The sequence below is a fragment of the Microcebus murinus genome, chromosome 26, assembly GCF_040939455.1.
Source record: "Microcebus murinus isolate Inina chromosome 26, M.murinus_Inina_mat1.0, whole genome shotgun sequence".
Lineage (NCBI taxonomy): Eukaryota > Metazoa > Chordata > Mammalia > Primates > Cheirogaleidae > Microcebus > Microcebus murinus.
This window is the reverse complement of record NC_134129.1, coordinates 2659177-2674428: the sequence shown is the minus strand read 5'-3', so window position 1 is coordinate 2674428 and position 15252 is coordinate 2659177. Positions and strand designations below refer to the sequence as shown.

The 15252-nt window shown below is 45.0% G+C and overlaps 1 protein-coding gene across 1 annotated transcript; it reads left to right on the top strand.

The window, feature by feature from the left end:
• Window positions 1-3954: 3954 nt before the first annotated feature.
• On the top strand, window positions 3955-6201 carry CXCL1 (C-X-C motif chemokine ligand 1). Its single transcript, XM_020284246.2, has 4 exons — window positions 3955-4349; window positions 4432-4555; window positions 4655-4738; window positions 5543-6201. Exons 1-4 carry the CDS (start codon window positions 4256-4258, stop codon window positions 5589-5591), a joined length of 351 nt encoding a protein of 116 aa, XP_020139835.2. The 5' UTR covers window positions 3955-4255; the 3' UTR covers window positions 5592-6201.
• The last annotated feature ends 9051 nt before the right edge of the window (window positions 6202-15252 follow it).

Sequence of the window (15252 nt, the reverse complement as noted above, 5' to 3'; positions counted from 1 at the left end):
GTGTTCAGCAGAGGCAGCAAATATTTTGGATTTTTATATTGAGCAAATATGCATTCAAGAAAAATTCAATTTCCTTTCTAGAAAGTCAACAGGTAAAGCCTGAGTGTCCACTGATTTCATTTTGGTGGCATTCCAAATTAATTTAGAAAGAGAAAAAAAACTTTTTAAAAATAAACATGTTATTTTGGAGTAATTTTAAATTCTCAAAAGTTGCAAAGACAATTTAGTGTCTGCGTAGCCTTCATCCAGCTCCTTCATAGAGAACATGCCACATCGCCATGGTATATTTGTCAATGCCAAGAAACCAACATTACATTTACCTAAACTCCAAACTGATCTGGATTTCACCAGTTTTTCTATTAAGGTCCTCTTTCTGTTCCAGGATGCAATCCAAGGTACCACATTGCAGTTAGGTTTGATGTCTTCATCGTTTTCTCTGGATCTTGATAGTTTCTCTGTCTTTCCTTATGTTTCATGACCTTGAAAAATTTTAAGAGTACTGCTCAGCTATTTAATATTTTTCAATTTGCGTTTGAAGACCATTTTTCTTATAATTAGGCTTTGGTTATGAATTTTTGGAAAGAAAACTAAATACCAAAGATATATTCTTATGCCCTTCTTATGACATCGTGTCAGGGGCACCTGATATCCACGTGACATCACACTGATGGCATTAACTTCCATCCTTTCATAAAGGGGTAGTTTGCCAGGTTTGTCCATGGTGAAGTTGCGATTTTATTTTTCAGAACTGAGCACTTTAAGAAAAGATAACAAGCTATATCAATGCAACAGGAGGGAGTTATATGTCAGTGAAACAAAACTATGGAGATGTATGGCCATTTTGCTGTTTTCATTTTAGAGTAAGTAAATTTGAACCATTCCACTGGGGAATAATAAACTAATATTTAAAAACGATTCCTCTCCTGAAATTATTAATCATATATCGCACAGCTTTTGTCCTATCATAGCATGATTAAGAGCCATTTTCTCTGGATTTGTTTGCTAGGTTCCACAGATGAATTTCAGGAAGTTACTAACATCTTTGCACCTCAATCTCTTTATGTGCAACCCAAATGTCCTGTAAAGGTAATAGTATCGACTTGACAGTGTTGTTTAGAAGATTAAGTGAGTTCGTATTTGTGAAGTGCTTAAAAGACATAATCAATGCTCTGCTCCTTGGAGGGGTACAGAGGTTTAGCCACTTGCGGGTGGTGTGTGGCAGCTAAAATAAAGGAAGCCACATGTTCCATATTTACCCAGAATCCTTAAGCTTTTGTAATGTAACTACATTTATTGAAGGAAAAAAAGCAAATTTTCAGTAATCTGTTCAAGTTTGTTTCATAGACAAAAGTTGGGATATTAGAGAAATAAAATCTTAATGCCTTTCTGACTTTTATAAACTTTATAAAATGAACATGTATTACAACTACAATTAGAAAACAAATGAAAATATCTTTCAAGTTTTAAAGAATCACTTTCATATTGTTGAGTCAGTTTCCCATCAAATCAAAGAAAAATATTGATGAAAAGAGGAGTAGCCATACAAACTCTCCATTATTCATGAGCTAGTCACATATTTCATAACCTTTAGATTATTTGTCATTTCCTACTCCTTAATACAAATTTTAATCTCAGTTTAATTTTCCTAGTTTTTCTCTTACAATTATCCTGATAAATACTAGAGTAATTTTAAAGATAGTAATTCCACTTGTATATCCTTTCCATTAAGTAAAACAGAAAGTCTTTCATTCAAAGTCTCTTTTCATAGATGAAGTGATTTTAAGTGGGACTACAAAATTAATCAATAATCCATTTCATCAGTAAAAAAAAAAAATCCCCAGTGTACCTCCAAGTACACTGCAGATATGTTTTTCTTTCTGAAAACTTGATACATAAATTTTAATTTTGTATATTTTATAAATTCTCAGTTGAGTTCTTTTTAATAGGTTGGAAGTCTGCAGCATTTATTACAGGTTTGAAATTGCTGAAGATTTTTGGGACACTTAGCATTTTGGACTTCATTGAATCAATGCTTTTCTTGGATTTTTTTCTGTCACGGGATTTAAATAATTAGGAAAATGTGAGAAAGGCAATTTTTGAAAAAGACTGTAGCATATACACTATCTATGGTGTTTGTTTTAAAACAACACGATATTCTCGCATACTTTTCCTCCCTTGGCCAAGATTGCTATAATGGCAGAACAAGCATCCCATAACCACAAGGTCATTTTGGAAACAAAGACAGTGGTGTTTATATGAAAATCCTTTCTTCTACTACCTGCCTTCATGTCTTAAGGGCTCACTCTGCTCCATGTAAAGTTGTACACAGTTAGGGAGAGTTGGGTGCAGATGCCGAAAATTTTAAATACGAAAAAAGTTGAAGACTGAAATTTTCCATTAGATTTCTTTTTTCCCTTTATGGAAGAATTCACAAGTTGAGTTTCCATTTAGGCAATGTCGGGCAAAGCTATTTTCATTTTATTTATTTAACAAACATTTATAAGGCATTTACTTCCTACTACCGCCCACAATGTTATACTCATTGGCCATAACCACCTTGGGCGAGAACAGAGGTTTGACGGCTTGCAGGCGACACAGCAACTAAAGGCAGGCAGCAGGGTTGCATGGCCCGCGTTGGCTCCTGTCCCTTGGACTGGGTAGAGCCCAGTCCTGGAGACACTTGTCCCTGGGGCAGAGGACTTTCCTTTCCCCTCTCCTTCCTCCCATCTCATTCCAAGTCTCAGAGAGGCCTGAACCAACTTGGAGAATCGCACTTAACCCCTCTCAAACCTAATGATGACTCAAAACAAGTTCTCTAAAACTTCTGCAGAAAAAGTGATGAAGGCGTCAGGTTAAGCATCACTGAAATTCCCAATCGGAAAACAGACATGTCAGTGTTGCTAGAGAAAGGGGGCCACGCTGAAGAGCAGGATATTCCGTTGGAAATGGAACGTGATTTCACTCGCGACCTGGAGTTTCCCGTTCCCTCCATCTGCGTCTGGTCGGTGCTCCCGCACCTGCGACACCCGGCCTGGCGTCCGCTGCGCGGCCAAGGCCAGAGCAGAAAAGGCGGCCCGCCAGCCTGCCTTGCCCTGCCCGCAGCTTCCCTCGAGGCCAGGCCCGCATGGCAGGTGCAATCCGGCGGCCTCCCGGGGGCAGGGGGCGCGAGGGCGGGCAGTCGCGGGGGGGGGGGCGCGGGGTGTGAAAGGAGGGGTCGGGCTGCAGCCCTGCCCCCAATCCCACACGGATTCCACGTGTGCCACCGGCCCTGCTCCGACCACACGGAGAACTGTTAAACAAGATAGTCTAGTGTGACCGGAAAGTGCACAGGACAAGGAGCGAGCCCCGCATTCTCCACGGGAATTGAGATGAGGCTGTAATTTTGACAGAGCATTGATGTCAGATGTACCTGAAGTACCCAAACCAAACTGTGCGTGTGTGAGAGAGAGAGAGACACAGAGAGAGAGAGACAGAGAGAGAGACAGAGACAGAGACAGAGAGACAGAGACAGAGAGAGAGAGGGAACACACAGATAGATAACAGGAGTGACAGACACAGGGTAGCGCTAGCTCCACGAAAGCTAGTCTGTCCCCATCCCTCCCTAACGTCCGCAGGTGCGACAACCGGGAGACACCACTCTCCTCCAGGGACGTCCCTCCTCCCTGTCCCGGGTCTCCGGCCCGGCCCCTCCTCCCTCCCAGCGGCGCACCTGGGCACGGCGGCCGGGTGACAGGCGGCAACCGCGGCGCTGCGGGCGACTCGCTTCTCCTCCAGGGATTTGGGGCGGAAAGTGGGAATCTCAGAGTCGCAGGGTGCGCGGGAGTTATGCGGGCGGGCCGGGCAGGGGCAGCAGCCGCGGGCCCCTCCCTCTGCACCCCGGGGCCAGGGCCTCCCCCGACTCCCGGAACCACCTTGGGCTCCGGGAATTTCCCTGGCCCGGGCTCCCGGCTTTCCCGCCCCAGCCCGGCATAAAAGGGGTTCGCGGGGCTCGGGAGCCGCAGACCCGCACGCAGGCAGGCCCCTCGCGCCAGCTCCAGCCGCTCCATCGCCGCCTCCCGCCAAGCCGCGGACCCGCACCCCGGAGCCGCAGACCAGCACCCCGGAGCCGCAGACCAGCACCCCGGAGCCGCAGACCCGCACCCCAGAGCCGCAGACCCGCACCCCGGAGCCGCAGACCCGCACCCCAGAGCCGCAGACCCGCACCCCGGAGCCGCAGACCCGCACCGCAAGCCCCTCCCGCCGCCCCCGCCGAGCCATGGCCCGCGCCGCCCAAGTCCCCCGCACCCCCCGGCTGCTGCGCGCGGCGCTGCTGCTCCTGCTCCTGGTCGCCGCGGGCCGGCGCGCTGCAGGTGGGACCCGCGCCGGGGACGGGGGCGGACGGGCTGGCGCGCCCACCCGACAGCCCCGCTAACGCGTGTCTCCGCCCCGCAGGGGCGCCCGTGGTCGCCGAGCTGCGCTGCCAGTGCCTGCAGACCCTGCGGGGCATCCACCTCAAGAACATCCAGAGCGTGAAGGTGACGGCCCCGGGCCCCCACTGCGCGCAGACCGAAGTCGTGTGAGTGTCGCCCGCCCCCGCCCCCGCCCCCGCCCGGCCTCCCGCTCACCGGCCTCCCGCTCACCCGCCTCCCGCTCACCGGCCTCCCTTCTCCCGCAGAGCCCAGCTCAAGGGCGGGCAGGAGGCCTGTCTGCACCCCGAGGCCCCCATGGTGAAGAAGATCATCGCCAAGATGCTGGGCAGGTGCGTTGCGGTCTCCTGTCGGGTGGCTGCGGTCGGGGGCGGGAAGAGCCGGCTCGGCCCCGGTTCTGTCGGGGAAACTGAGGGATTAGCAGAACGGCTAAAAGTTGCCACTATTATTTTTCCAATTAAATTTTCCGTTGAGACTGTTCATGTGCTCTAGCGCCAGGGTCCCCGTGTCCCCATCCCGCCCGAGCCCTGCCATCCTCCTGAGTGTGGGTAAAACCGCCTCCTGCAACATTCTCACGAGCGTTGGCTGGTTATGCTAAAAATCTTTCAACCTGTTAAGAAACACAGGCTTCTTTTTTACGCCTCCCAGTTCCTTCTGAGCTTCAGACCTGAAAAGCAGACCCTTTGTTTTTTGCAACGTGGACCCTAAAGTTTGTGCTGAAAGGCAGGGACTTTGCAGTGATCACGCGCAGGGCACAAATCTGCATCCGGCCGCCTATCTTGCGACTCCGCCTCCAGAAAGCCGGGAGCAGCCGCCGCCAGGGAGCGTGCGCTGGGGCTCGCACGGCCGGCTTCCAGGCCACGGACGCTCGGTGTGGCGGGCGGAGACCAGCGGCTCGGGCGCTTGTAGCGGTGACACGGTGGCGACCACAGCGCCTCACCCCATTCCGTTCCCAAAGAAGAGCCTCCGAGAGCCTAGAGGTGTCCGCCACAGTTGTCACAACCCGCAGCCACTAGGGGTGCCGGGCTAGCGAAACCGCTCAGAAAAGCCCCGCGGTGGGGCGGGACGGGGAGCCAGGTGCGCAGCCAGCTGTCCCGAGCGCACCGCGACAACCGTGTTCTGTGTTCTCCTTGTAGCGACAGCTCCGGCCGACCAGGGCAGAGGGGGAGCCCGCCTGCGGCGTGAACGAAGCGGGCCCTGCACCTATAGGAACAGAAGAGACAAGAGAAAAATAGTCCCGAGACTGCCTGGATTGGGTTTAATGCATTTAAGCATCTCTTATGGGAGTTTTTCTATTTATTTGTTTGTTTGTTTTCAAAGATTCTACATTGATATTTTACATGTAAAATAATTAAGGGTGTGATTGAATCTACTTAAACACTATACCGTTATATTTATTATATCATGTGAAACTTATGATTCTTACTTAATTTGAAAGTAAAACGTTTTCAAGTGTTCTCTACTCATTATATTAGTATATTAATATTTCTGAAGAGCTCATGGAGACATAATCAAATAGTGAGGTCACTGTGAAGGCAGACGAATGTGTGTGCATATCTGCTTCTGTAACTGTTTAAAGGAATGCCATTTGTTATCTATTGAAATGATTTTACAGGGCATGGCCAACATTTCTCGTGTTCAAGCTTTAAGAACTGCAATGTTCTAAATATTCCTTGGATATTTTATGTCTTTCTTGTAAGGCATAATGCCTTGTTTAGTGTGTTAATTATGCAGCGTTTCTCTGTGTCTTAGAACAAAGAGGTTTAAATATTTATTGTGTTTTCACAAAGAACATGAAAATAAAATATTTAAAAATAAACAATACTTATTTTATTTTGGGGGAGGAAAAAGGACTATTTTTTACTGGAGACCCTGATGGTTTACATAAATGTTTCCCAACCTTTTTTTTCCTCTTCTTGGGCATTAAATTTTATACACAGATAAATCAATCTGGTTATAGCTGTCACTTCCCTTGATTTTTATCTACTAAGAACACCCATTTCCAAACTGTGTGCTGACCCCTAATTGGAGAGTCACTGACATACATTGCTGTTTGTATAAAAAGTTACTTGCTACCTTGCTACTCAAGTTTACCTCCTTAAAAATATTTACATTCTTATAGCTATCTTAACAGGGGCTCTCGTTTAATTGCTTTTGCTAAATAAAATATTTTTTTTCACACAATTGTTGACAGTGAAGCTGGCAATGAAATTGTGGGTAAAGTGGGTTTTTTTCTTCCAAACTCAAATAATTTGTGTTCTCAATAGAAGCAGAAAAAATGAGTGGCTGAATACTTCACCTGGGGAAAGATCTGATTGAAATTTGAGTTCAGCCTTCTAACCTTTGTATATAAGTAACTACCACTAAATTTAATGTGGTAGCAAATATAATTTTTAAGATTTGACTGCATTAGTTCCTGCCCTTCCTAATGAAATTTTTATAGGACCCGATAGATTGCTAGTCCCGAGAAAGCGCTCTGGGAGCTCTGTAGTCAGTGTCACTCCAGGATGACAGCTGCACTCTGGGTTTCCAAGACAGAAACGAAGTTGGCATGGCAAAGGAAGAAAGACCCCAGTAATCTAAAAGAAACCACACTCCCAACCTGAAGAGGTGTGATGTCTGTCCATGTGTGGGCTGGGTGCTTGCCTGCAAGTCTGAACTCCTTCAGGAAATCCTGAGCCCCAGCTCTCCACCTCCGGCGAAGGCAAGACATCCTCAATGCTTGGGATCAAATCCTGGTTTGTCCCGAGTAGCCGGGTAATAAGGACCCCAAGTAGCAAGAAACAATGTCTGTGAGCTTTTTTTGCACCTAAATAAGTTTAAAAAACAATAAACTCTTCAGAACTCCAAGGTTATTAGTTAATTATGAGTAAGATGAAAAGAAAGAAAATGTGTAAACTGCACAGAAATAAATAAACGCATTCTAGGAGCTCCAGAGACGCTAGCCTTCACTCCATAACCCCAAGCTAGAGGACACTGCGAAATGTTCCCCAGGGCTCAACAAAGCCACACCTTACACTCAAGTCCTCAAACATTGTCTGGAGCTTGCTGTACTGGCTACTTAGCTCTTGGCTATGCAGACATAGAGCACAAGAAAGAAAAGGAGATGCTTTTAATCACCTGGGGGTTAAGATAGATGCTGGAGTCAATTCTAGCTCTATCACTGTGATCTTGGGCAAATTTCTTGACTTCACTCAACCTCATTTCCCCTTCTACAGAATGAGGACCATAACAGAATACACCTGCTGAAGTGTTGTGGGCATTCGATGTTATCGATGGCTCCAGAAATCTGGTACTTATCTCTGGTCCTAAGGCCAACTCTGGGGACACTGTCCTAGTCCCAGTCTTAGATCAGTGGACCTGCAAATTGCAGTTTGTACTCCAAATTGCCCTGAGACTTTGGAAGCACAAGGCAGCCTATTGTTGGGATCACTACGGCAGAAAGGGACAGTGTGTGAGGTGGCGATCATGGGGTGAAGGAAGCAGGAAAAGAAGATGTGTGACACACCACATTTTCCAGAAGCCATCAGCAGGAAACAGCAGTGGCAGCAGTGACTGAAGTTTCCTGAGCAACGCCACCCTGGGGGCTAGGGAAGGAGAGGAGGAAATGTGGGTGAGGCCACGCTGTCATCGTGGGTCCTTCTTTGGGAACCCTCCCGAGACATCCTCGTGGGACCTCCAGAAGTAACTGGAGACAAGTCAGGGGAAGGTAGACCCGCAAGAGCACGGTGGGGGCACTCCAGGGAAAAGGATGTTTTATCTAATAATATGGAAATACTAGAGACGCAGGGCCTGTCCTGTCTTCACCAGTGAGTTGGGCAGTTGCCGTGGGCGACCGCTGCCCAGCGGGAGCTCCCTGCTCTGCTGCTTCCCGTCCTGGGGGCTTTCCTCAGCCAGGGTGGGGGCGGCCGGGGCAGAGAACGTGGGAACTCAGCTCACAGCCGGGATGGCCCCCATCTGATGCCCTCAGACTCAACCCTCATGGAGACACAGGAGTTAATGGGTTCATAGTCTATTTTCGCAGCTTTTTGGCCGGATAATTCTAGAAGTTTTTTTTTTCTCTTTATATATGCACATGTAATAAAATAAATTTTATACATAAATGAAATAAATTTCATTTTATTTTAAAATAAATGTAAAATAAAATAAATATATAAAACTTCCTGCTTCTGTCTTCATTATCTTCACACTTTCTTTGAAACCCCTGAGCACATCTATAATAGCTATTTTCAAATGATTTTCTGCTGATTCTATCATTCTGTCATTTCTGAATGTTTATTAACGCCCCCCCCCACCTTGTTAGGGCTCATGCTGTTCTACTTCTCAGCATGGGTAGGAATTTGGGGGGAAATTTTGAATCTTATGTTGCTAAGTGTCAAGATTTCATTTTCTTCCCTCTTAAGGTCTGGATCTCTGTGCTGGTGAGCGCTTACATTGCTAGAGTCTCCATCTGATTTTTCTGAGGCGTATTTTTGAGCTTTCTTAGGGTGGTCTAGACAGTGTTCTTTGCTCTAGGGCTGTTTAGCTGTACTTCTAAGTCATGCTTCTACTGTATTCCCCGAGTGCTCACAAGGTCTGTCTGACAAGTCAGACCTCGAATACCTTCCTGCTCCGTGTGCGATCTGAGAATTGCTCATCTGTCAAATCCCTGTTACTCTGCTCGACTGATGGAGTTTTTCCTGATGCACGTGTGACTCAGTATTGATCGAGATTTCTGCAGCTCTGTTTTCCTGCACAGATCTCTCCTTTCTGCAACTCTTTTCCTTAACTTCTAGCCACTCCGGTTTCCCTGAATTCAAATCTGTGTCCTAGGGACCCTAGTCCTTGGCTGCCTCTTGTGCAAAGGCTAAAAACACTTGTTTCATATATTTTGTTGGTTTTTCTAGTTTCTTATGGCAGGAAATTAGGACTTTCATTTTATTTTCGTGTGACTGGAAATTGAAGTCGTGGTGGGACAATTCTGAGGAACGTTTTACACAGTTTCTCTGAGGCTCCAGAGCAAAATTAAGCCCTAGTTGCCCAGAAGTGATCTCTCATTCATTACATGCACTTTATTAGCTTTTCTCTCTCTCTGACTTTGCGTCACCCACTCCCTCATTTGTCCTTTCTATGATCATCTTGTAAAAAGAGGAAATTTGGAGGCAGATATGCGTACTAGGAGAACACCCTGCAAAGATGCAGATGACCATTCACAAGCCACGTAGACACCTTGAAACAACACCTCTCACCGCCCTAAGAAAGAAAAACCCTGTCAAAGCTTGATTTTGGACTTCCAGCCTCTAGAACAATAAGACAAAATACTTCTGTTGTCTAAGCCACCCAGTCTGTGGTACTTTGTTATGGCAGCCCGAGGAAACCAATACAAATGCCTCCCTGTGTGACTTGTTAATGTAAAAAAAAAAAAAAGAAAGAAGGAAGGAAAGAAAGAAAGAAAGAAAGAAAGAAAGAAAGAAAGAAAGAAAGAAAGAAAGAAAGAAAGAAAAGAAAGAAAAAAAAGAAAAGAAAAGAAAAGAAAAGAAAGAGCTCAGTATGGGATAATTAATGTCACTTATAAACTGCTTAAGGAATAAAATTAAAGCGCATAGTTCCTTGTTAGCGAATTCAACTTCAAACCCATGGAAAATACTACCTTCCAACCACAAGTAAACCGTAGTTTTCTGTTCTTGACAGGAAAAAAGTTATAATCTCAACTCCATTTTCTAAAGCATATCTATGCTGTAAGTGTAGTTTTAGCTTGACTGATTCTATTAAGACCTTACATGGGATTATGCAAATATGTACTACAGCTAAAAGAAAATACTTGCTTAGGACAAGTGTCTTAATCCCCTACTTTGTGCAAACATGCCCTTTGTAAAGGTGAGTAGACATTTTATGACTCCATTCTGTAAGTCCCTGTTACCTGCAGCTGGCATTGATTCCCTTCACAGTTACGCAGTTTCACCGATTGGAAATAATAGATTGATTCTCTATTCAACAAGTTCATCCCACCCTACTGCCAAGCCTCCAGTTGAAGCCTGAAAAGCAAGCCCAGCTTCCTTATTAGCTTGTGAGTGAGTGACAAGCATGCCGCCCTATAAGCCACACCTTTCATTCTTTAACAGGAGAGAGTGTGTGTAAGGAGAGCAACAAAAAAATTCTCAGGGTTACAGAGAACTCATAAAAGTGGACTGAAGTATTGATTCCTCCACATGGACCAGGACCAAGATCAAGGACAGACATGGCTGCTGAGAGCTCACAAACTCTCCTGCTGCTGACTGTCCTTGTCCTGGGTATGCTCGGTAAGACAACTGTGGCTCTTTATCTTCTCCCTCCAGGTGGCGGAAGAATTCAGAAAAAGACTCCAGATCTAATGAGATTGCATCTGGCATTAAGCAAAATGTAGAAATTTTGAGATTAAAACCTCTGCAGATATATGTACAGTATTTAGACTGTGGAATGTCAAATAATTTTTTGTTGAGTTAAATTTAAAAACATCTGTTTAACTTCCTAGAAATATGTAGATGTAAGAGTCTGCTCTTCTTATTAGAGATTATATTAGGAGCATTACTGGAAATAGGTGTAAGGTGTTTATTGTAATGATAGCGGGCAGATAGAAACTGACATTCAGGAGAGGGGAATCAAGATGGCAGACGAGAAACACCGCAGACAGAGTGTCTCTGCAGAAAAGACAGATTCTAGCAAAAATTAGAAGAAAGAACCAAGAAGACGAGCATACATCTGACGAAGGCCGGAAGGAGGGGTACCTGAGACCCCGGGAGACTCCACAAGAGGAGGCTGTAGAGGAGAACTGGAAGCTGAGACCGCCGGAGCAGCCTGGAGACCAGCGGGAAGGGTGGGTGGATCAGTCACCTTCCCCTCCCCTGCATCTGCGACTGCTGGTGGGCTCCACAGCGGGTGGAGAGACCTGCGGACACCAGCCCAGAGACGGCCACCGCCAGCGAGCGGTGAGCCTATAGCGGACATGGCACCAGGCTCGCAACTCCCTCGGGCACCTCCGTGTGCACAGACCCGAGCCGCGCGGCAGGCGCCATATTGCCTCCTCCTCCCCTCCCCCGGCCCTACCCGCGGCTGCCCAGAGAGACAGAGAGACAATATAGCCACCAGCCGGAGGCACCACCAGGGAATGGGACCTTCCCTTTTGGGGCCCTACAGCTGACTGAGGGGAACTCAGACTGTGAGCTCCCTACCCGCCAGCCCTCCCAGGTGCTGCTGGCACAGTGATCCCAGGAGAACGGGGCAGACCCTGAGGCTGAGAGACATAGACCCAGCTTGGGCTCCCCGTGGGTGAATTGGGACTGGAACTCCTCAAGACCACATGATTCTTTCAATAGATGCAGAAAAAGCTTTTGACAAAATTCAACACCCTTTCATGATACGAACACTTAATAATATAGGCATAGAAGGGACATACCTAAAAATGATACAAGCCATATATGACAGACCCATAGCCAACATCATACTGAATGGGGAAAAATTGAAAGCATTCCCACTTAGAACTGGAACCAGATAAGGCTGCCCACTATCTCCACTTCTATTCGACATAGTGCTGGAAGTCCTGGCTACAGCAATCAGACAGGAAAGTGGAATTTAAAGGTATCCAAATAGGGGCAGAAGAGATCAAACTTTCACTGTTTGCTGATGATATGATATTATTTAGAAAACCCCAAAGATTCAACCAAGAAACTCCTGGAACTGATAAATGAATTTAGTAAAGTCTCAGGATACAAAATCAATACACAGAAATCAGAGGCATTCATATACACCAACAACAATCTAATTGAGAACCAAATCGAAGACTCAATTCCCTTCACAAGAGAAACAAAGAAATTAAAGTACCTAGGAGTATACTTAACCAAGGAGGTAAAAGACCTCTACAGGGAGAACTATGAAACACTGAGGAAGGAAATGGCAGAGGATGTAAACAGATGGAAATCCATTCCATGCTCGTGGATCAGCAGACTCAACATCATTAAAATGTCTATACTACCCAAACTGATCTACAGATTCAATGCAATACCTATTAAAATCCCCATAAACATTCTTCACAGACATAGAAAAAATAATCTTACGCTTCGTATGGAACCAAAGAAGACCCCAAATATCGTAAGCAATTCTAGGCAACAAAAACAAAATGGGAAGTATTAATATGCCAGATATCAAACTATACTACAAAGCTGTAGTAATTAAATCAATCTGGTATTGGTGCAAAAATAGGAATATTGACCAGTGGAACAGATCTGAGAATCCTGATATAAAACCATCCTCATATAGCCATCTAATCTTTGACAAAGCAGACAAAAACATACGCTGGGGAAAAGAACCCCTTTTCAATAAATGGTGCTGGGAAAACTGGATAGCCACTTGTAGAAGGTTAAAGCAGGACCCACACCTTTCACCTCCCACAAAAATCAACTCACGCTGGATAACAGACTTAAACCTAAGGTATGAAACTATTAGAATTCTAGTGAAAATGTTGGAAACACTCTCCTAGACATCGGCCTAGGCAAAGAGTTTATGAAGAAGTCCCCAAAGGCAATCACAGCAGCAACAAAAATAAATAAATGGGACATGATCAAACTACAAAGCTTCTGCACAGCCAAAGAAATAGTCATGAAAGTAAACAGACAACCTACAGAATGGGAGAAAATTTTTGCATCCTACGCATCTGATAAGGGGCTGATAACTAGAATATACTTAGAACTCATGAAAATCAGCAAGAAAAAATCCAATAACCCTATTAAAAAGTGGGCAAAGGACTTGAACAGAAACTTTTCTAAAGAAGACAGAAGAATGGCCAACAAACATATGAAAAAATGCTCAACATCTCTAATCATCAGGGGAATGCAAATCAAAACCACAATGAGATATCACTTAACTCCAGTGAGAATGGCCTTTATCAAAAAGTCTCCAAACAATAAATGCTGGCCTGGATGCGGAGAGAGAGGAACACTCCTACACTGCTGGTGGGACTGCAAACTAGTTCAACCTCTGTGGAAACAATATGGAGATACCTTAAAGCGATACAAGTGAATCTACCATTTGATCCAGCAATCCCATTGCTGGGCATCTACCCAAAAGATCCAATGACACTCTACAAAAAAGACATCTGCATTTGAATGTTTATAGCAGCACAATTCATAATTGCAAGGCTGTGGAAACAGCCTAAGTGTCCATCAATCCAAGAATGGATTAATAAAATGTGGTCTATGTATACCATGGAGTACTATTCAGCTCTAAGAAACAATGGTGATATAGCACATCTTGCATTTTCCTGGTTAGAGCTGGAACCCATACTACTAAGTGAAGTATCCCAAGAATGGAAAACGAAGCACCACATATACTCACTAGCAAACTGGTATTAACTGAGCAGCACCTAAGTGGACACATAGGTACTACAGTAATAGGGTATAGGGCAGGGGGGAGGGGGCGGGGGGCGGTATATACATACATAGTGAGTGAGATGTTCACCATCTGGGGAATGGTCATGCTGGAAACTCAGTCTTGTGGGGGGAGGAAGGGAAAGGGCATTTATTGGAACCTTAAAATCTGTACCCCCATAATATGCCGAAATAAAAAAAAAAAGAAACTGACATTCAGTTGATAAAACTCACAGATAATCTTTATATTTACAACTTTTCCTAGGAGGGAATCACGTTGATTTTGCCATTCCCTACGTTCTGTACATACCTTTAAGCAATGAATTATTGGTCTAGTGTATCTACCAGTTTCTTAAATATGGTAGATGCTCAGTGCGTGCTTGTTGATCATAATAAGAGCATAGAATTAGATGTGTGAGATTATCTCCCTAACATTTCTCTCAGTACTGAGCTTATTGGATCCAGTCGAGCGTCCTGCTGCATGGATTTCAAGTTTCAAGTGTAGGTATCACAACTACATTTGTTCTCACTGAAGGTTTTTCTTTTTTTTTTTTTTTTTTTCTCCCTCAGCTGATTCCTATGAGAATCAAGAGTTGCCATGTCAGTGTATTCAGACCCATTATGACTTTATTTCTCCCAAAGCTATTAAAAATATCCAGTTGCTACCGGAAGGGGCTGACTGCAGCAGAAAGAAATCATGTGAGTAGTGAAGATCTAAGGGAGTACGGACACCTCTATGTTTGGAGACAGGGTTCTCAAAGCTGGCATTTGCTTAAACAATGTGCTAGACTGAGAGTATAGGAAACCAAGACTCTGGGCATTATTCCTGCACAATGGAGAAGATGATTGCCCAGTCCTTATGCTCTCATTCCCGAAAACATGGGGTATGAATTCTTTAGAGTGGACTTAACTTTGAAGTCAATGAACATGTACAAGAATCAAAGATACACATTTCCCAGTAAGGATACATCAATAATTAATTGATCCTCTGGAAATCTGCTACATGCTTAGATATATAATAAGTTCAATATGGCCTAATAGCCTAGAAGCTATCTTTCGGAGGCATAAACCTGCAAAACAGAGAGCTTTCAGACTGTGGGGAACACTTCTGCTTTTTATTAAAACTTTTTTACTTTAAATTATATATACATACCATTTCACCTGTTCGGTTCTAGGTGACAAATGATCACAACTTAGTGGCTTCATATAAACCCACTGTCTATGTCACAGTTCTGTAGGCAAGCAGTCTAGGTGGCCTGGCCGGGTTCTTCTCCACTTGGGGTTTCATGAAGCTAAAATCAAGGTGTCAGGTAGGCCACAGTCTCATCCTGTTCTCATCCACTTCCCTTTCAGGCTGTTGGTAGAGTTCAGTTCTTTGCAGTGTAGCACTGAGGTCCTGTATTCTTGCTGACTGTTGGCCTGGGGCCACTATCAACACCTGGAAGATGCTCTCAGGACCTTCTGCATGA

Excerpts from the sequence above, each read along its gene's own strand:
- CXCL1 (XM_020284246.2), top strand. The coding sequence starts at position 4,256 with ATGGCCCGCGCCGCCCAAGTCCCCCGCACCCCCCGGCTGCTGCGCGCG. Across the intron at positions 4,350-4,431 it reads CGCGGGCCGGCGCGCTGCAG|GGGCGCCCGTGGTCGCCGAG; the intron begins GTGGGACCCGCG and ends TCCGCCCCGCAG. Across the intron at positions 4,556-4,654 it reads TGCGCGCAGACCGAAGTCGT|AGCCCAGCTCAAGGGCGGGC; the intron begins GTGAGTGTCGCC and ends CTTCTCCCGCAG.